At 39.3% G+C, this 22028-nt stretch overlaps 1 protein-coding gene and 1 pseudogene across 1 annotated transcript in view; both read right to left on the reverse strand.

Moving 5' to 3' along the window:
• CPE (carboxypeptidase E) overlaps positions 1–22028 on the reverse strand; it is a 108391-nt gene that overhangs the window by 14273 nt on the left and 72090 nt on the right. Inside the window, exons 2-5 of the mRNA XM_049709112.1 lie at positions 15311–15507; positions 13496–13663; positions 4251–4372; positions 2633–2811 (exon numbers count right to left, since the gene is read on the reverse strand). Coding sequence (XP_049565069.1) covers positions 2633–2811; positions 4251–4372; positions 13496–13663; positions 15311–15507 — 666 coding nt within the window. The remainder of the gene's footprint in view (positions 1–2632; positions 2812–4250; positions 4373–13495; positions 13664–15310; positions 15508–22028) is intronic.
• On the reverse strand, positions 16898–17673 carry LOC101289122 (ubiquitin-conjugating enzyme E2 K-like; annotated as a pseudogene).

Raw genomic sequence — 22028 nt, forward strand, 5'->3', positions numbered from 1 at the left:
CAAAGCTGGAGGCATCACACTTCCTGATTTCAAACTATACTACAAAGCTAAAATAATGAAAACAGTAATGGTACTGGTATAAAAACAGATGCACAGACCACTGTAATAGAATCAAGAGCCCAGAAATAAACCCTGATATATACACTGAACTAATACTTGACAATAGAGCCAAGAATACTAAATGGGAATAAGACACAGTCTCTTTAAAAAAAAGTTTTGGGAAAACTGGATACACATGTGCAAAAGAATGAAATTGGACTTTTATCTTATGCTATACACCAATATTAATTCCAAATGGATTAAAGGCTTAAATGCAAGACCTGAACTGTAAAGCTCCTAGGAGAAAACAGAGACAAGGCTCCCAATACTGGTCTTAGTAAAGTTTTTTGGGTATGACACCAAAAGCACAAGCAACAAAAACAAAAATTAATAAGTGGGACTGCATCAAACTGAAAGCTTCTGCACAGCAAAGGATATGGTCAACAAAATTAAAAGGCAACTTAAGGAATGGGAGAAAGTATTTTTAAATCATATATTGCATAAGGAGTTAATATCCAAAATACATAAGGAACTTATACAACTCAACATCAAAAGAAACCAAACAACCTGATTAAATAATGGGCAGAAGACCTGAATAGACATTTTTCCAAAGAAGACACACAGGTGGCCTAAAGGCATGTGAAAAGATGCTCAACATCGTTAGTCATCAGAGAATTGCAAATCAAAACCAAACTGAGGGCTTCCCTGGTGGCACAGTGGTTGAGAGTCCGCCTGATGATGTGGGGGACATGGATTCGTGTCCCGGTCCGGGAAAATCCCACATGCTGCGGAGCGGCTGGGCCCGTGAGCCATGTCCGCTGGGCCTGCACGTCCGGAGCCTGTGCTCCGCAACGGGAGAGGCTACGGCAGTGACAGGGCCGCGTACCGCAAAAAAAAAAAAAAAAAAAAAAAAAACTGAGATATTACCTCACACCTGTCAGAATGGCTATCATCAAAAATAACACAAATAACAAATGTTGACAACGATGCAGAGAAAAAGGAACCCTCCAACACTGTTGTTGGGAATTTAAATTGGTGCAGCCAGTGTGAAAAACATTTTGAAGGTTTCTGAAAAAACCAAAAATAGAACTACCATACAGCCCAGCAATTCCACTCCTGAGTATATATTCGAAAAAAACAAAAACACTAATTCAAAAAGTTACATGCACCTCAATGTTCATAGCAGCATTATTTACAATTGACAAGATATGGAAGCAACCTAAGTGTTCATCAACAGATCAATGGATGAAGATGTGGTATATTTACACAATGGAATGCTACTTAGCCATAAAACAGAATGAAATTTTGCCATTGACAGCAACATGGATGGAGTTGGAGGGTATTATGCCCAGTGAAATAAGTCACACAGAGAAAGGTAAATACTGTATGATATCACTTATATGTGGAATCTAAAAAATAAAGCTGTGACTATAACAACAACAAAACAGACTCACAGACATAGAGAACAAACTAGTTGTTACCAGTGGGGAGAGGGAAGTGGGGGGCAAGATAGGGGTAGGTGATTAAGAGGTACAATTACTATATATAAAATAAGCTACAAGGATATATTGTATAGCACAGGGAATACAGCCAATACTTTATAATAACTATAAATAGAGTACAACCTTTAAAAATTGTGAATCACTATGTTGTACACCTGTAACTTATATAATATTGTACATCAGCTATACCTCAATTTTTTAAAAAAACAGAATAAACATATATCAGAAAGAAAAAATCTGGAAGAATATTTTTCTCTGGGAATAATTCAACCAAAAAAAAAACATATTAAACAAACCAAAATCCTATAATTAGCCACTGCTGCTACTGTCCTAAATTCTGTTTTCACTTCCAGGTAGGCCACAGAAAATTGTTCTTAGGCAGAGGAAAAAAAAAAACAGTATCTTTACATTTCACTCTTCATCCCTGGTAGAGGCAATATTACACAACTATGAGTGATCCAGCCCAAAAAATGAGAGCTCTTCAAAAAATGAGAGCTCTTCAAAGTCCATGCTAGATTGCCACATGAGCTGCCTTGGTGTCTAGAGATGCTTCCTCCAGCTGTGCTGAGGTGGGCTTTTCCCTTTTCAGTCCCAATAAAAGGTGAAGTGCTTCCTGATCTAATAATAGTGTTTACTGCAGCAGTGAATACAAAATAAACATTCCACATGAAGTGAAATTTTTTAAATAAAAACAAATGGTATGTGGACCAAGATATACTAAAGGCCAAAGCCAGCCCTCTAAAATATACATTTACCTACAATCGAAGCATGACTAACATATAACCGGGATGGTATCTTATTCCCTAAGGCCAGAATTTGAAAAGTAGGGTAATTAACAATATTCAATCTATATTTTCCCAGCGGATGTCTTCAGTTCGTTTACTACAGCTCTTCAATTAGCATCTTGATTCTTAAAAATCAACAAAAAACTATAATAAGCAATCATCCATGCATAAAGTAGACTAATTTTAATGGATGAACTATAGGTTCAGTCTATTTCTTAATGATTGAAGATTGAAGTTTCCCTAAATGTAAACGGTAATTATTTTTTAAAAGCCACTAATCACATAAAGAGCAAAAGGGAAACTCGCCTCCAGGCACGCTGTACCACGCTGCGCCGTTGGTCGTTCCTTCTACGAAGCTGCTGTCGTCATCATTCTTGCGACACGGGGGCCGATCCGGGTCCGACATGGGGGGGTTGAAGGACGAGTACGCCCGAGCCAAACTTTGGAAGATGTCATCATCTGGGCAGGAGCTGTATTCATGAGCACTACCTGGAAAATAAACGCACAAGACTAAAGAAACTGACACAGGCTGAGGAGCACTGCGTGTTTTCTGAAGAGTGATTTGGTGTTGATCTCTTGCTGACGTATTTTTTAGCTACATCACTATGGGAAAGGAGTGAAGGTTTACGTACTCAACAATTACACCTTAGTTTTTAGGTTGTATAACGTCCACTCCTAATACCACAAAGCAGAAACTGGGTAGAATGTACATTCTGCTTATGAATTGAAAGCTTCACAAGAAAAGGTGACAAGTTCATAGTAAATTGGACTTAGGAAGACAGCAAGGAGATTTCCATTGTTAACTCCACAGGCACTATGAACCACTCTCACACATATTTTTCAGTATCTACATTTACAGTTTTAAAAAAGTTCCTATGTGTATTACTGAAATAAATAAATATTTTAGTACACGGTATTCTTATTCTGTATTATCAACTATGCCAGTCCTTTAAATTTCCAGCTATTGACAAACCACAAAATCTCCAAATTTTAAGGATGTTTTACCAAAGACTCTTCAAAACTCAGTTTCCAATACCTACAGTTATCCTGTGTTTACAAAGACCTAACTTTTCAAAGGCTCCTAAGAATCCATTCAAAGCAGGAAATTTCCTGGAACAACAAAAATTAAGCTGATAATATCTATCTGGCTAAAGTTTGCTGTGCTTAACTAAAACTAGTTAAAGCTTAACTAAAACTAGTTAAAGGAAACCAAAGCATCACTTTCCCTCCCTGACACCACCAAGAAACAGTTCCAAATGCAGAAGTGGGGGCTTCCCTGGTGGTGCAGTGGTTGAGAGTCCGCCTGCCGATGCAGGGGACACGGGTTTGTGCCCCGGTCTGGGAAGATCCCACATGCCGTGGAGCGGCTGGGCCCGTGAGCCATGGCCGCTGAGCCTGCGCGACCAGAGCCTGTGCTCCGCAACGGGAGAGGCCACAACAGCGAGATGACCACGTACCGCAAAAAAAAAAAAAAAAAAAAAAAACAACAAATACATAAGTGTGAGTGCACAAAAAGACACATGCAGAGATGTATATGGGCCCTGATGGAGCAGCAAAAGGCTGCCTCCATTTTTAAGCTATCTTGTACATAAACCTACATAAATTCCATTACTCCTCCATTTTACCAGAGTCCAAGAGTGACCCAAGTTCATGACGTCTGTTTTCTCCCTCTCCCTTCTCTAAGTATTCAGTCAAGATCATGTTCCTCTTCACCTAAACTTTTTTTTTTAATTTATAGTCTTTTTCTGCCAGATATATATGCCAATACCACATGAAATAGGGGATATTCCAGTTCAGTAGATGTATTTCTACAGGCAAAATCACTGAACGACCAGTCCCTTAAAAGAATATTACAGAAATCATCCAATAAAGTCTTGTAAACGAATTGTAAACCTTGAACCAATTAGAGAAGCAGGAAGGACACCTACCGCTCCGTGTCTCGTCATATGGGTAATTAGCCACAAGGTCTCCTCCATGAAGATTGGCCGAAAGCACAAAAGGAATATCCATAATCCAATGAATGACAGCCTTGGTCTCAGGAGCAAGCTGTATTAAAGATTAGAGATTAAAAGGATTCTAAATGTGGCAGTCATTGGTGGGATCACTTGACAGAAAAGACATAGAAAAGGTAAAAACAACAACAAAAACCAAAAACAACAACTGAAAGCTGGTCATATTCCAAGAACTCTGTGATTGTTTTCGTAGAAAGAAAGGAGCAGCATTCCCCATCTCTATCTTTCTCAGACTTATAAAAAATATTTCGATTTCCTTGAAAGTTCTACTTAAAAGCTGCCAGCTTTTCTTTCTTTGTAACATGAAAAACAGCATACAAATCACTTACAAATTTGGGCACAACTCCATCTGATCTTTGTTAATAATAATTAAGGATAAGACAAGGAGAAAAGAAAATAGCTGAGCCGCAGAACAGGGTTCTTTCTCTGTGGTGGTGCAACTGAAGAAACATGGTTGATTTGCCTTCCAATTTTTGCTTACTATTTTTCCAATTCCCTTCAACTACTTTAAACATTTTTCCTAAGAAAAAAATTAAATTGGGTCTCTTCCAGATTTCACCATCAAATAGTTTACTTTGGGATGATCATCTTAAATTTTAAAACAAAGGCAAAAGTTTCAGGAATTCATGTTGTCTTTTGAATGATTCACAGCCCCTCATACCTTGGAAGCAAAACAAAGGAGGAACGAAATGTATACCAAAGAATTAAACTGAGCCAAAAGCTTGATACTTTATGTGATGAGTTTTTAATAGCACCTAGGAAGACTCTCAAACTACCAAGTACCTCTCTGATTTAAAAAAAAGAAAGCTTTTTACTGGAGATGTGATTCATATTGTTCTTTGGGACAGAATAACTAAAAGCATCAGTAGGTTTTGATGGTTATAATTAGATCTTGTATTTGTATGTCTCTGTTCAGTTTATGAATAGCTCTCACATACACTATTTTATTGAGCTTCACAACATCCCCATTTGATAGATATACATCCCCATTTTGCAGGGGAGAATCTGAGAGTTGGGAGTGTTAATGACGTGTCCAAGTTCAGACATTTAAGATTCAAATCCAGTATATAAACTATAAATCCCACATTATTTTCAGTATGTCAGCTTTAATGTATCAAAACTATCCTATTTTTCATGTAGGCTACTTCTAATTGTGGAAAAGTGTGATTGTGATTTAGAATAGGACATTGTCTTTATTATTTGTTTGGTTTATCTTATTCTCACTATAAAAAATATGCTCATTGTAAAAACTGTAGAGGAGATAAACACAAAGGAAATTAATATCATTTATATACCATTTTGTATGCCACCTATTTTGCTCAACAGATAACACTTTTTCATGTCACTGAATTATTATTTCAATGGCTGAGTAGTATCCAATGTATGGACATATTCTTAAACATGGAAAAAATAACAGCTAATACTTATTAAACACTTTCTGTGTGACACACTGAATTTTCACATCCACCCTATGAGATAGGGACTGCACATACCCCCATTTTACTGATGCGTAAAGTGAGACACAGAGAAGTCGGGGAATAGCGTGAGGCCACCTCATTGGGAGTAGTAGGACTGGACTCAAACCCAGCAGTATGGCTCAGAGCTACTACACGAGCACTAGGGACCTCCACTTGGTGGAAGAGGAGGAGAAAATAGGAAGATGTTGGTCAAAGGGTACAAACTTTCAGTTACAGAACGAATTAGCTCTGGGAATCTAATGTATCCCCAGATGACTTAATAATACTGTATTGTGTACCTGAAATTTTCTAAGAGAGTAGGTCACAAGCGTTCTCAACACAAAAGAAAAAAAAAGATAACTATGGGAGGTGATGGATGTGTTAATTAGCTTGATTGTGGTGACCATTTCACAGCATATACGTATATCAAATCATCACACTGTACATCTTAAATCTATACAATTTTTATGTGTCAATTATACTTCAATAAAGCTGTGGGGAGTGGATCGCCAATTGCTGGGTATTGACTTGTTTACTATGAAAAAAAAATGCTGTGAACACACACTGCACTCTTTGTGCAGATCCACATTTTTTTAAGGGAAATTTCCCTAGAAATGGAAAGAATTGACCAAAAACTAAGCACATTTAGAAAAAAATTTTTTAATGTATTCCAGACTGCACCCCTGAAAGATACAACAATATACCCAGCAACACTATAATAAACCTGTCATTTGTAATTACTCTTACCAACATGGGATATGTGTTTTTTAAGTCTGTCACTTTGATACATGACAAATAGAATTTTTTTAATTTTCATTCTTTGATTAATAAAACTAGAGCAGTTTTTTATACGTTTAGTGACCATTTAGGTTTATTCTTTGGTGACATGTTTATACATGGTTTAACTGATTTTTCTATTGAAATGCATATTTTCTTATTAATTTGTAAGAGTTGTTTATTTATTAAAAACATTAACCCTCTATCTACTACATATTATAGATATTTTCCAAGTTTCTTATTTGCCTTTCAAATTTAAGAATAATAATAATTAAAATATAAAACATTAAGATATTTATGTTGTCAAATCTACTGATCTTTTTTTATGGTCTTGTCCTTTGCTTTTATATTTCATTCCTTTATTCAAAAACTATTAAGCGGCCACCATATGCCAGTTTTCTATACTGGGATTTAGAAAGTTCTATCCCACTCCAAAAATGACAAATTTACCAAAGTTTTCTTTTACTAGGTTCATACTTTTTATATTTAAGTCATAATACATCTAGATTTTATTTTGATCTATGCTAATATTTGTGACATGGATTTGTCTCAATTCCATTTATTGAATAATCTATTCTTTCCATAATAATCTGAAACACTCCCTTTTCATAACCTAAATTCTTATATACACTTAAATTTGTTTCTAAAGTTTAAATTAATTTAAATCAAATCCAGTTTAAATTTTAATTTAAATCAACTTTAAAATAACTAATATAGGACAATTTAATCAAAAAATCTATAACGTTTATGCTTTTTTGCAACGAATTTATGGTTTATTAGGCTCGATTGCTCAAGAATGGCATTAATATTATATGATATGGGTTTGTCACACATCCTTCTATAATATTCTGTTCAGAAGTTTTTCTTTTACTGCTGAATTCCTTGTCAGTCCTCTTGTTTGTACATCTGCCCCATCTTTCCTATTTATTCAAAACCCAGTGATTGGCTCTGACAAATATTTCACTGAGTTCAGACGAGACAGAAATCTCTGTGGTTTGGAAAATCACTAAGGATTTCAGGAAGGAGGTAGAACTTCACAATGTCTCGGGGGAAAAATAAGGTAGATTTGGACAGAGAAGCAAGCAAATACTCCCTGGAACGAAGGATAGGTTTGAATGGGAGCTCAGACTGTACCATTCTGCGGCAGACTGTACTCTTGTATTTATTATTCACCTGAAAAGGTTCAAAATGGCATGTTTCCATATATTTATATGTTGATTCATGTGTAAGAAATAATTTTGAAGGACACATACCAAAATGTGAATGGTGGTCATTTAAGAATGCTGGGTAATGGGTTATTTTTCTGCTTATTTATATTTGCTTTATCTTTTTGTTTATAATAAAATATTAATTTTTTAATAAAAAAGTTTTTAAAGAAAATGGTTTTTGAAGCAAATTTAAAGATACAGTCCTGAAATATCACACGCCACAACATAAATGATCCTTGAAAACGTGCTCAGTGAAACAAGCCAGGCACAAAAGACCACATATTACATGATTCCACTCATATGAAGTGGCCAGAACAAGGAAGTCCACAGAAACAGAAAGCAGATTAGTGGTTTAAGGCTGGAGTGGGGGTGGAGGGATAGTGGGGTGATAGCTAAAGGGTATGGGGTTTCTTTCTGAGATGATAAAAATATTCCGAAACTGTGTGGTATTGGTTGCTCATTACCTGTGAATGTACTAAAAACCACTGAATTGTACACTTCACATGGGTGAGTTCTATGGTATGTAAATCATATCTCAACAAAGCTGTTTTTTTAAAAGAGAAAAAGAAAAAAAAAGATACAGTCCTGAATACACAAAGTCGTATGTGGCTATTAGGTTTAGCCTATTGTTAGTTCCTATACATACACTATTGCTAATATTCATGTTACTAGATGTTCAAAAGCAAGCAAGCAAACTCCACAATTTGATAAGTTGAACTCATTTCTCTTTGACTATTAATAGAGTCTTTTAGGCTGACTAAATGCTGAAATCTCCTGGGTATTGTAATCACATATTTAACTAATTCATAGAGAAGGCTTTGGAGCACCTCTTAGATGGAGCCCTTAACAGAATCCAGAGCCAATTATGACCTATCTTTAAAACTTCCATTTAAAGACTGTAAATATGGGCTTCCCTGGTGGCGCAGTGGTTGAGAGTCTGCCTGCCGATGCAGCGGACACGGGTTTGTGCCCCGGTCCAAGAAGATCCCACATGCCGTGGAGCGGCTGGGCCCGTGAACCATGGCCGCTGAGCCTGCGCGTCCGGAGCCTGTGCTCCGCAACGTGAGAAGCCACAACAGTGAGAGGCCCGCGTACAGCAAAAAAAAAAACTACATAAAGACTGTAAATATAACTCAAATGTTATGCTCTATAAGTAGATGGCTTTGGCTCTTAAAATATATCAAAGCTATATTTATTCCATTTTCTTCACCACTCTAGCCATTAAAGACAAGTATTTAATATAATTATTTGATTTAATCACTCTGTTTCCATGCAGTCCAAGCCAAGGCTCATGTACCGAGCCCAGATAATAGTGGAAGTGACCAGGCTGAAGAGCTTGAGAGCAGATGAGAAATGACTTAGCAGGAAGAACTCCGGGGAGCAGGAGAGACCTTGTATTCAGAGAGGTTCGGAAGAGCAAGGAGAGCCTCTGGAGGACTTGGTAAAATGTAAGTTCCTCTCTATCACTCATTCCCATAGCATATACACCCCAGGCTTCTTGATTCAGCAATCACAGGAATCTACAGTTTTTAAAATTGACGTATAGTTGATGTGCAATATTATATAAGTTTCAGTGTACAACATAGTGATTCACAATTTTTAAAGGTTATACTCCATTTGTAGCTATTATAAAATATTGGCTATATTGCCTGTGCTGTACAATATATCCTTGTAGTTTACTTATTTATACATAGTAGTTTACCTCTTAATCCACGACCCTTACCTTGCCCCTCCCCCTTCCCTGTAACCACCAGTTTGTTCTCTATATCTGTGAGTCTGCTTCTTTTTTGTTACATTCACTAGCCTGTTCTTTTTTTAGATTTCACCTATAAGTGATATCATACAGTATTTATCTTTCTCTTGTCTGACTTATTTCACTTAGCCTAATGCCCTCCAAGTCTATCCATGTTGTTGCAAATGGCAAAATTTCATTCTCTTTTATGGCTGAGTAATATTCCATTGTATATATGTACCACATCTTCTTTATTCATTCCTCCGTTGATGGACACTTAGGTTGCTTCCATATCTTGGCTGTTGTAAATAAGGAATCTGTATATTTAACCCCTGATTCCTACAACCATAGAGATGTTAAAACCACTCTAAGGAAACAGGGAACAGATTGGTGGGTGCCAGAGGCAGGAGGCTGGGGGTGGATGAAATACGTGAAGGGAGTCAAAAGTACAGACTTCCAGTTAAACAATAAATAAGTCCTAGGCATGCCATGTACAGCATAGAGTAGATAGTTAATAATACTGTACTGTATATTTGAAAGTTGCTAAGAGAGAAGATCTTACAAGTTCTCCCCGCAAGAAAAAAAAATGTGTAACTGTGTATGGTGATGGATGTTAACTAGACTTATTCTGGTGATCATTTCACAATATATAAAATATCAAATCATTATGTTGTACACCTCAAATTACATAATGCTATAAATTATATCTCAGTAAATACATAAACACACACACACACACACACACACACACACACACACACACACCCCTACAAACACACACACCACTACAAGGCCAAGAAGGCGAAGTGAGAAAGGGGTGATGTGTAATAACATTAATGAAATATCTACTGTGTATCTTGTACTGGGCTGGGTCCAAACACTATCTGTGTCTAATTGACAAAGATGGAAAAAGGGGATGAGCCAGACATGGGCAATATCATCCCGTGATTTAAGCAGGTTTACTGAAGATTTAGTAAAATGTAAACAAATCTTACTTCTGTTCCAGAAAAGAGACTAAAATTTAATTTTTATGCATTTTTTTAATTTTACCTTTACCCAGAAAAAGTATTGACATTGAGACTATTTAAAATAAAAGGTCTAATTTTTTTAAAGTGCCTTGAACAAACATCATTTTTAAAAAGTATTGCTTAAACTAGAAATATGAAAACATCTAATATAAATATTATACAAGTCCCATTGAGGAAGAGGAAGGCAGTGCTGGCTGAAAATGAAGGCACTTACATGAAGGCTGCTAATCTCATATCCTGTCAACGTGAGTTTATTTCACAATTCTTCTATGATAGGTGACAGGAATTCTTTCTCTCATTTCTTAGTTTTAACAGACAGCATGGGCAAGGGGGAAAGTTTGGGCTGATACCCACACTGGGCTTCCAGAACAGTTTTTCATTTCAGTCTTAGGCCTCACAGGTCATCACACAAGACTACCCTCTTTTCCCCTCTAATTACCCCTGCCCTTTGCTTTTCCAGCTCTCCCTTCTCCAGGGAAAGATGGTTTAGGGGCTGAGAAACTGCAAATCTGTGACTCAGAAACAGGAGTGTTGGGGCTTCCCTGATGGCACAGTGGTTGAGAATCTGCCTGCCAACGCAGGGGACACAGATTCGAGCCCTGGTCTGGGAAGATCCCACATGCCGTGGAGCAACTAGGCCCGTTAGCCACAACTACTGAGCCTGCGCGTCTGGAGCCTGTGCTCTGCAACAAGAGAGGCCATGACAGTGAGAGGCCCGCGCACTGTGATGAAGAGTGGCCCCCGCTCACCGCAACTAGAGAAAGCCCTCGCACAGAAACGAAGACCCAACACAGCCAAAAATAAATTAATTAATTAATTAATTTTAAAAAAAATAAGAAACAGGAGTGTTTAAGTGAGTCACTTATCAAGTTCTGCCAAAATCCTCAACCCCTGGCAGCCCTTTTCACAGACCAGTCCCCACTTATAGGCTCAGTCCAGGTTTCTGGGATGAACTTTAAATACAGGCAGAAGAATTTGAAGAATTTTAGACCAATAAGCTGAGACTCCCTCTCTCCTGGATCCTCTACACAGTGTCCCAGCCACGTGCTGAGTGCGTGTCTGGAACTCCAGCAGCTGGTGTTGCGATCTGCTTGCCAGGCTGGACTGCACTCATTCATAATAGGCTTCAAGCCTACTATGAGTCAGACTCAAATAGGAATTCTAATTCCTGTAATCAAGGGACTGAAATCTAGAATCACAAAGAAAAACAGCTGTGTAAACAAATAATAATATAACATCTATAAAGTTCTATACAACTATAAGCACCAGACTGGAAATATATATAAAGAACATAAAGGCAGGCTCAACAGGATCTGTCTGGAGGAGGAGAGGAAGGCTTCACAGAGGAGGTGACATGGAAGGAAAGGGAAGAGCACTGTGAACATAAAGTTAGTAGAAGACAGTATGCTTATGGAGTACATGGCATATCAAAGCCAGATTAAAGAGTGGCTGAGCTGGCAGCTGCCAGCAGCCAAGGGAAACTTGGATGGCCCTGGAACTGTAATAAAATGGAGACACCGTCTTTTCCAAGCTCTCACTTAGGAAAAATACTAGAAGAAGCTGATAAGCCAGAGTTGAATTGCCTGGAAAGACACAAGACGCAGTGGGGGCTGCCCCCAGCAGTCCTTGCCGTTCCTCTGTGATGGGCTCGCCTCCCCTCTGTGGAACTGAAAATAGTGTTCAAACCCAGTGTTTAGTGGGTGTGTGCATCCATCTGACCTTGTGGTCCGTAACAGAGCACTGAGCAATGACGCTGACACAGCAGTAACAATTCCAGGTCCTGGCCTCCAGCACTTCACATGTACTGGCTCATCCAATCCTCATAACCTCACTATGGGCTGGATGCTATTGTCACGTCCACACTTCGGATGAAGGAGAGGAAGCACACAGTGGTTACAGAACTTTGCAAAACTCACACAGCAAGGACAGAACCAGAATTTGAAGCAAAGTGGCTGCCTCCAGAGCCTCCACACTAAACCATCAAACTATTCTGACATTTTGAGTCTTTTCCTTTATCCTCTGGGCGGTGGAGACCCAGCAAGGTTAGGGTTTTTCAGCAATAGAGCAATAATTTGTGTATGAAGATCACTCTGGAGGAATTTGAGAAGACTGAATGGAGCTGGGAGAGGCTGAACCCCAAACAGGAATGGGGGCTCCCTTCCTCGTCAGAGCAAACCACAGGGCCTGAGTTGGCAGAGGAAGGAGAGGCTGAAAGGTGTCAGGAGGCCAAATCGCCAAGATCTGGTTACATGTGTGGTGAGTGGTGACAGAGACGGAAAAATCAAGGCTTTGACGATCAAGTAAATGAGAGAATAGTGTTTCCTTAGGGAATGATTTATTTCTGGTCATGCTGAGCTTGAGGCCCCAGGTGCCACCAGATAAAGGGACTCCGTGAGCAGGCAAAAGAGATCTGGGAGAATTTGTATAATGGACAACACTGAAGGTCCAGGAGAGGATGGAAACCCAAGGAGAGACAGGAGGGTAGCAGATGAGACCCTGAAGGCCAGCATTTAGGCCAAGGCAGAAGGAGCAGGGAAAGAAACTGAGGAGTGGTTTGAAAGGTACTAGAAGAGGTAGGAGGAAGTGCAGTTGTGCAAGGCAGAAGAGGAGAAAGTTCTGGAAAATAAGAAAAAGTTCAACAAGGTGGAATGCTGTAGGAGTTGCTAATCAGATGTGCTGATAAAGGGCCTCTAAAGAGGCCAAAAAGACTTTCTAGACAAGTGGGTTCTCCCTCCTACCCCTGTCCCTGCTTCCCACTCCCTAAACCCCTGACCACTTCTAGGGGCAGGACTAGTTTCCAGGCCCCAGGCATCCCAGCCTTGACTTTCACAGCCATAGTGAACTATCCCATACAAGCTTTCACAACACTCCTGTGTCCTTCATTGTGATGAAGATAATAGACATCTTTCCTTAGGCTGGAGGACAGAACCCAGGAAAACCATACATGTTCTTTACCTTTGTGTTTTGATCCACAATTTTCTTCAGATTTTTCAACAGATGATTATTTGGACCACCTTCTTTCTCATTAACATAAACTATTCTGTCCAGGTCAGGAAAGTTCCGGTTCAGATCTATTCCCTGGGCATTGCTTCGACCCACGAACCAGTCCTTCAGCTCACCAGGCTGAAAAAAAAAAATCAGAGGAAAATCATCAGTTATTTATTATTATTGTTACCATCTATTTAAAGTCTTCATTAATGGTTTTTAAAATAATTTATTAAGATTATTCATTTCAACAATATCCTCCTACAATGGCATTTTCACTATCTTACTGATATACACATGAAAGTATCAGGTTTAAAGTATATATTATGGATATTTTGAAAATATTCTCAACGAACAATATTTTACATGTCAATAATAATTTTATTTAAAAGATATTCAACATCAAACTGCAAAAAAAGTCCATGTGTGTTAGTAGTAGATGGCATGCCATCTCACAGCATGCCACTCTGTACTTGGTTTAAGTAAAATACTCACTGCCTCTGAAAACCACAGCAACTACTTCTAAATATTCAAAAGAATAAATTACTAAAGAAGGTTAGATGCTTAAAATGAGTTTAACATGAATTGTTTACATATTAATAATATACCTCTCTCTTACCGTCTTCATGAAAATATATGAGCTCTAGAACTTTTGTTTCAACTTTGTAAGTTGAAAATTTTTTGTTCAATTTGAAACCTTTCATTTCACTAATGATATAATCTGGAAATTTAATAAATTTCCAGAATATTCAGTTATATTCCATAATGTAGATTTTCTTGTTTTACTGTTAAATTTTACTAGATCTCTAATATAGAGATAATGCCCATATTCTTAAAGTCATGTAAACTCAGATACCTTAGACTGTGAGGAATCAAAACCTATAAGACAGAAAATAGCAATGACAGTTTTTTGTCTATCCTGTCTTACAGTTCTGAATATCACCTTAATAGTCAATAATTTAATTCTCTATGTTACTAGAATTTTTCTCTCATAACTTTAGAAATTATATCAATATTATACTTACAGAAATTCACTGTCTGGTCACTTGATCTTTTATTTTTAAGGTACAAAACAACTTCTTAACTATAGATTAACATATTAAATATATGCTTTAATATGTTCCCGTAAAATAAGAAAATTATTTCAAACTATAGAAAATAAAATATCCTCCATCCCTGTCTAAACAAAAAGGGAGCACACTTAACTGTGAAAACATAATTACTTCCCAGCTTCTCTAACAGTTAAAATGTATTAAATTTTGATTTGTAGATAGGAGGGTTTTGTTTTGATTTGTTTGTTTGTTTTTACTTTACACATCACATATAGATAAGGATTAAACATCAGTGAAACATTGGCCAAAAATCCTCATTCCTTGATTTCAGTAGAGGGCGCTATGATATCGCCTCATTCAGAGACAGCAATGGCCTCACTCTTCAATACATGCCAGTAGATAGTTTTCAAACTTCTAGATTTTTAGGAAGAAATTTACCTAGTCACACACATGAATGAATAAATATGATTCATTTAACAACGAAAACAAAACATTAATTTAATATTGACTAACAAAATCTCTCATTCACAATCTCTGCTGAAGAAACCCTCGCCCACCATCCCTTACCTTCTGCACTTTTTCCTTACCAGCAAATTAAACACCATATCACTTATACCCGCCCCTGCACTATCTGTAAGCTTTATGTGAGCGTATATTCCTTATATGTGAGCATATATGTACAAACCATAAAAAAAAAGCAAGCATGCCCTGTTGTGAGCTGGCCCACACCCACCTGAGATGCTGCCTTCTCAAAGCCATCAGGGTTGAGGGAGGGCATGATGTGGATCCGGGTGTTGTGGATCAGCTGGACGATTGTCTCATTCCCCTTTTGGTATTCGTTGCACAGGTACTGGGCCAGGAAAACCAGCAGTTCCCGCCCAACAGCCTCATTGCCATGCATATTCCCAATGTATTTAAATTCAGGCTCACCTAAAAGCGCAAAAATAGATAGTATGGAGACTTTTTCTATCGCACCAAAGAGAAGGCAAATGACATATAGTGTAAAAAGTATTGTATAGTTACCAATTTATTACACACAGCTGATAACTTCTTTGCCCTCCACAGCTGATGCCTAAGAAATCTGCGCCAAAAATAAAATACTCCAAATGCCCCTCTGTCCTTCTAGTTCTCTCTCCCCAGCTTCCCACTTGTTATGCAGTGAATTATGCCCCCCAAAATCATAGGTTGAAGCCCTAAGTACCAATGTGACTGTATTTGGAGATAAGACCTTTAAGGAGGTAATTAAGGTTAAATGAGGTCATAATCCAGAAGGATTGTTGTCCTTATAAGAAGAGGAAGAGACACCAAAGATTCTGTCTCTCTCTCCACATGCATGAATAAAAGGCCATATGAGGACGCCTCAGGCAGGCAGCTGCCTGCAAGTCAGGAAGAGAGGCCTCATCAGAAACTAACACTGCAGGTGCCTTGACCTTGGACTTCCATCTTCCAGAACTGTGAGAAAATAAGTGTCTGTTGTGGTATTTTGTTATGGCAGCCCGAGCAGACAAATATACACCCCCCCCAATAACTAATAATAGTACATCGTGTGCATCCTACCATTAAACAGTGAACTTTCATGTTTTCTTATTTAGTCCCCACCAAATAGCTAAAAATAGGTATTATTACCCATCTGTATTTTAAGGTGAGCAAACTAAAGTTCAGACTGCTTGAGAGGCTTGACTTCAGTTACACAGCCAATGAACCCAGGATTCAAATGCTGGTCTTCTCATTTAGTTAAAAATCTACTTTTTTTTCATTCTTTTTTAAACCATAGTGACTAAAAGCATTAACTTCTAGAGCCAGTCTGGGTAGTTTCAAATCCTGGCACCAATTCTTACTGGCTGGCCTCAAGTAGTTACTTCAGTTTTCTGTGGCTCTGTTTCCCCATTTATAAATGAGATCCTAGATTCTACCTCATAAGGTTATTATAAAGTTAAATAATGAGTGTCAGTGCTTAGAACAGTGCCTGGCAAAAAACAGTGCTATGTGTTTGCTATTTTTTTTAATATTATTATTATTACATCACATTGTCTTGTCATTGTAAGGTGCTTTACCATACATAATCTAGTTTTCTCTTTATAACAGCCCACTAAAATACAGGAGACAGATAGTTTTATTATCATTATTGTAGAAATGCAGCCAAAGAGGATAAATTTTGCTGAAGGCCCCAGAATTCAAACATAAATCATGCTGCCTATCCCAATGCATTTTAGGAGGAGTAATAAAATTGCAGAGCATGGCAGCAAAATAATAATTTTTTTTAATTTACAGAGATGTTTAATTAGCTTTATTTACAGAGCAGAGATTATTTTGTCTCCAATGGTGCCTAGATAACATCATTAGGCAAGAATGCCAGTTTAAAAGAAATCTATGCAGAATCCTAAAAATAGTAGACGTTGATGCTCCTCAAGAAGGGTCAAGCTTGACTATATCAGCAGCTCTATGTCTCAGTTACTCAGAAGCAATTCTGTTGCAGTCTCTACATCCCAAGATTTTGAAGACAAGGCCACTATTACTGCATTCCTATCAAAGCCCATAGCACATAGGTTTTCTATTTTTTTGGTGTATTCTGGACTAGAAACTGGTGCTCCAGCATACACATGTGCCCCAAGTCGAGCTGTCTGAACATTTCGGGATTTTGTTTGTACTGATTTGCTACTACTGCATCTTGTGGATCTTCAGGTTCTGCAGCTGCCAGTAGTGCTTCTAATGACAATAATACCGTGCGGAGAGTCATTGCTGCTGCCCATTGATCTTTCAGGATATCCAAACAAATAGCCCCTGTGATGGAACTAATATTAGGATGCCATATTTTAGTGATAAACCGGACCTTAGGGGGATTAAATAGATATGTTTCTGGTATTTTAATCTCTAGTTGATATCTTCCTCCTTCATATGGTGTGTCTGGAGGTCCTGCTATTTCTCCTCTTAATTCTGTAAAATTCTCATCTACAAGATCTACTTTAGTTTGATTTTTGCTCGTCTCCTCGCTCTTCAGCACCTCCTTGAACTCCGGCTTGATTCGCTGCACCGCGATGTTGGCCATGTCTCCGCCCGCAGCTGATTCGTGCCCGCCTCCTCCGCCACCACTACGACCGCCGCCACCTCTTCCTCCACCGCCTCCTCCCTCGGCGATTCACACCCGAGCACACAAACGCTGCCAACACCACCCCTGCCGCCGCGCTCTCCTGAGTGTGCAATCACCTCCGCACCCGGCCCCCAAAATCCAAAATAATCTTAATTAATCCTATTGTTCTGCTCCTTTCTGCTTCATCCATCCAAAAGACCCAATTTCTGCAGTGAACAAGATCCTCCCATTTACAAAATCACTAGGACTGCCCACCCCTGGTTAAAAAAAAGAAGTTGGAATTATCCTTCTCTTAGAAATATGTTACCTAAATATTCTTTGCATGAGATTTCTGGGTGTGTGATTTGAGTGACCGCCAGCTGCAGAAACCATGTCCTGTGTGACCTCTCAGCCTGAGCTGAAGCTAATCTTAATCTAAGGATCAGGTGGGAGCAGGGTCAGGGCTGTATTTATATGTCCCTCATTTTTCACTTAGAGGGAAAGAAAGCCTCACTTAAATCACCTCCAGAGACACGCGCCAAAGGTATGCATGTGGGAAGAGATGTTTTCTTTGCTTCTGATTTCAAGTCATAATAATCTTCCTCCTTTCTGTCAAACTCACCCCTTCAGTGTGTGTGTTAGTGGGATTGAGGCACAGGGGACACTGCACCAGTCCACTATGGAAGAAAGCAAGAGACCAGGAAGCCAGTGGGGTCTCAGAAGCCTGCCTCCCAAAGTTATTAGAGAAGATTGCAGTGGTGGAGGCTTTCTGGTCCTGCTGCTTTACCCCAACACAATTTTGGAGCTTTCGTCACTCAAAAGAGCTTGGCCCACAACTCATAATGAGTACGTGAGCACATTGAAATTTCCTATTATTCCTCTGGATTGAAAAACTAAAATTCTTTAATCACTTGAAGGAGGAATAGCAAACTCATAGTCACGCAGCTAAACTTAGCATCCCAGTGTTTTGTTTGGCTATCAGAGACTATCTTGTGTTTGAATTTGAATGCTTGGGATAGAGCGTGCTTTTTCCAGTCTGCCACAGGCCGTACCACTCCATATCACTGCTTTATTTATTTATGTTTCCAGAGTCAGAAAACTTCCAATGTGGTTTTGCTTCCTGCTCTGTAGGAAGTCTCAGGAACCAATCTCCCCAATATGTCTATTATATTTGTAAGGAGGTAGTAATGACACTAGCAATGCTTTAGGTTGACATAAAGATAGACTCTAAAGGTCATTTTATAGAAGATATTAACGTGTGGAAATAAAGTACAAGGCATATATGAGTTAGCAAAAGAAAAGGAAAGTGTATTTTTATATACTTCCTCTGTCTTAAGGAACAAATTAGATCGCTAGATAATACTGTCACCAGAATACAGAAGGGCTGTGATCTTTTAAGGTGACTGACACGTCTTGTGAGTTGGGGAAGAGCCACAGTTTAAATACAGCCTTTGTTGAATGTATGCAAAGCCCAGTGTCAGACACTACAGGGACCCCGAAAGCAAGTAAAGCAGCATTCCTGAACTCAGGGAACACAGGGTCTGGAGGAGGGTGCTGACATGCGAACAGTGTTTATGAGGGAGGCAACCATGCAGGAACTTTGGATCCACAACCAACCAGCTTCAAGGCTCCAAAATGAAATGTTACCACCACCTCTCTGGCCTCTCTCTGGCCCTTTATCCTCCCAAAGCCAGAGTTATCTTTTCAAAAGATAGTTCCCTCTACCTGAAAATCCATCAGCTAACTTCCCACTGGCCTTCACCATAAACACCAAAGTTCTCCATAGTGTTAGAGCAGGCAGGTAACTAGGTGTGAGCAGAGAAAGGGGGGCAGGGGCCAGGTGGCAGGAAACCACGCCTCTTGCAAACAGTGCGGGTTCACGGGCAGATAAAGAAAAGCAGGAACTTCCAGACTGAAAGGAAACCACACATTTTGGGGTTGTAAGTGTCCTGGAAACAGACAAAGAAAGGTGGGAAAAGGCAGGAATCTCCAGTGTCTGAATGTAACCTGTTGCTCATTATGCTCTCATTACAATAAAATTAGCCTTGCAGATAAGAAATTCCCATCACACACCAAAGCTATGACACTTCCAATCAAAGCTAAATAAGGACAGAAATCCCTCCTCCCCTTGGGAAGGTGGAGCTGGGATGAAAATCAGGGAAGACAACCCCCAAACCTCTCCTTCCCCAGTGAAATTCCACCCCTTCATTTGTATGGTCCTCATAACTGGCTTGCCAAAGAAACCCAGGGCAGCTCCTTACCTGTCTGCCCACTCTCCCTCTGAGAGCGTATTCTTGCTTATATAAATTCTCACTTTACTTTCCTAACCTCCCTGTCTCCTTTCTGAATTCTTTCTGTGAGGAGACAAGAACCTTACTTTCACAAGAACAATAGGATCTCTAACCCCCAAGGGGCCTGGCCTGAGGACCTCTCATCTCCTGAGGCACCATCTCCTCTCCAGTCTTCCAGCCACACCTCCTTCAGCACAGGGCTCTTCTGTGATGCTGTCTACTCCTCACATATATTTTGCCCTCTCATCCCTCTGATCACGGATAACTATGGTTTCCTTAGAGTATCTTTCATCCAAGTCCAGTTCCTCTGTTATTTTTAATACCTCAGTTGGAAAATGTACATTAATCAGTGTGATTATGTGCTTAATCCCCATCCCACACTGTATGTAGTGGGATGGTGTCTATGTCAACTCATGTGTGTATCACCTGTGCCTGGCATCTATGCAGTGAGAGCACAGATACATCAGTTAAATAAATTCATGACTAAATGAATAGAGGAATGGTCTTTTCCTAAATCCCATGCTCCCAGCAGCATAGCTGAGAGTAGAGCTTCCCCTTGAGATGTTCCTTTCTGGAACAGTGAAGGGAATAACTGAATAACTGAAGGGGGCCTGAGGCAGTGTCAGGGAGGCTGCGCACCCCGAGTCCTCAGTGCTTGTTGCCCCATCCCGCATTCTCAGACAGGAATGGAAATTCTTTGGGGAGGAAGGCAGCAGTGTTGTGGATAGCTGATTTCCCAAAAAGATTAATCTCCATGGTCACAGAGAACCATAAAGCTCTCCAGGCATGCACTTCCCTAAGGCTATTTTTGTTGTAAGGTCTAAACAAAGGGTTCTGAAAAGACTTTGCCTTCATAATGTTTAATCCAGAAATAGAGATAAAATGGAAGGTTTTGGAATAAGCCTCTCACTGTCAATTTACTTTCGATTTGGTTAACAAAGGGGTGACAGCTTTTCCTCAGCACTTAATTTTCTTTTCTGTGGCTATAAAGATGGAGTTTACAACAGGATGACATATGCATTCCTGTTTATAGTGTCTGCGTGGACCAGATGCCAGGTTTAACCAAGACATCATTCCTTGTGTTTATAACTGGTGACGCACATGTACCCAGGCACTGGCTCATCTCTCTCCTGGCAACGGGAGGAAAAGGCAGCAGGCACTCTTCATAGTACACTGGGGGACAGTTGTTTTTACCTTCATCTTACTTTCCTCACTATCTTTTTTACGAAGTAGTTACCCTGTTCCTGAGGAATCACACTTGCACAGCCTGCATCACATTGGCTCAGGAAGTACAGTTTCCCTGTTGCACCAATTTTTCCACAGTTTTGTGTAACTATCAGTTTTCCAGTCACTTCACATGGCACACAGTCATCAGTCAAGCTAGCATTAAAAGACAATCAACTCACAAACCACATTCAGCCTGGCTGGGCTGCGTTTCTATCTTCCTCATCTGTGCCGTACAACAATCAATGTACCTGAGTGGATCTGTATTTTCTTCATCAGAACAAGATAAGAATAACTTATAAGACTTTTTAAACATAAGATCCAAACTTTTATTGAAGTCAGAAATAATAAATCCCCACCTGGAGCAAGCAAATAATTTTAAATTCCATACTTGTTGTAACTCTTAATTTGCCCGTTGTGTATTGATGTAATTTGAAATAACTAAATCAGTAAGGAGGGAGATGGGGAGGGGAAGAAGGGAGGGAGGGAGGGAGGGAGGGAGGAAGGAAGGAAGGAAGGAAAGAAGGAAGGGAGGGAGGGAGGGAGGGAGGGAGGAATTAATTTCTATTGCTTTAAAAATAAAACATAAGTATTTTACACCCCAGAACCCCACACCCTTAGGCTCAGCATTTGAGGCAAGTCTGCAGCTGACAGCAGACTGGCAAAGCCCCCAAGTGGGAGAATTAATGGTCTCAAAGTGACCAGAGACGCTGAAGCAGAATCCATACTCAATAGGCTGATCCTGAAAAAAATGATCAAATAAAGGGGCAAAAGTAAAAAAATAATACTGTCTGCCTTTCCCACAAAAAGCAAAATTTACTTTCACCTCCTTATTTGACCCAATTAGTCTCTCTAATATTTTCTCCTCC

This window comes from Orcinus orca, chromosome 4, assembly GCF_937001465.1.
Source record: "Orcinus orca chromosome 4, mOrcOrc1.1, whole genome shotgun sequence".
NCBI lineage: Eukaryota > Metazoa > Chordata > Mammalia > Artiodactyla > Delphinidae > Orcinus > Orcinus orca.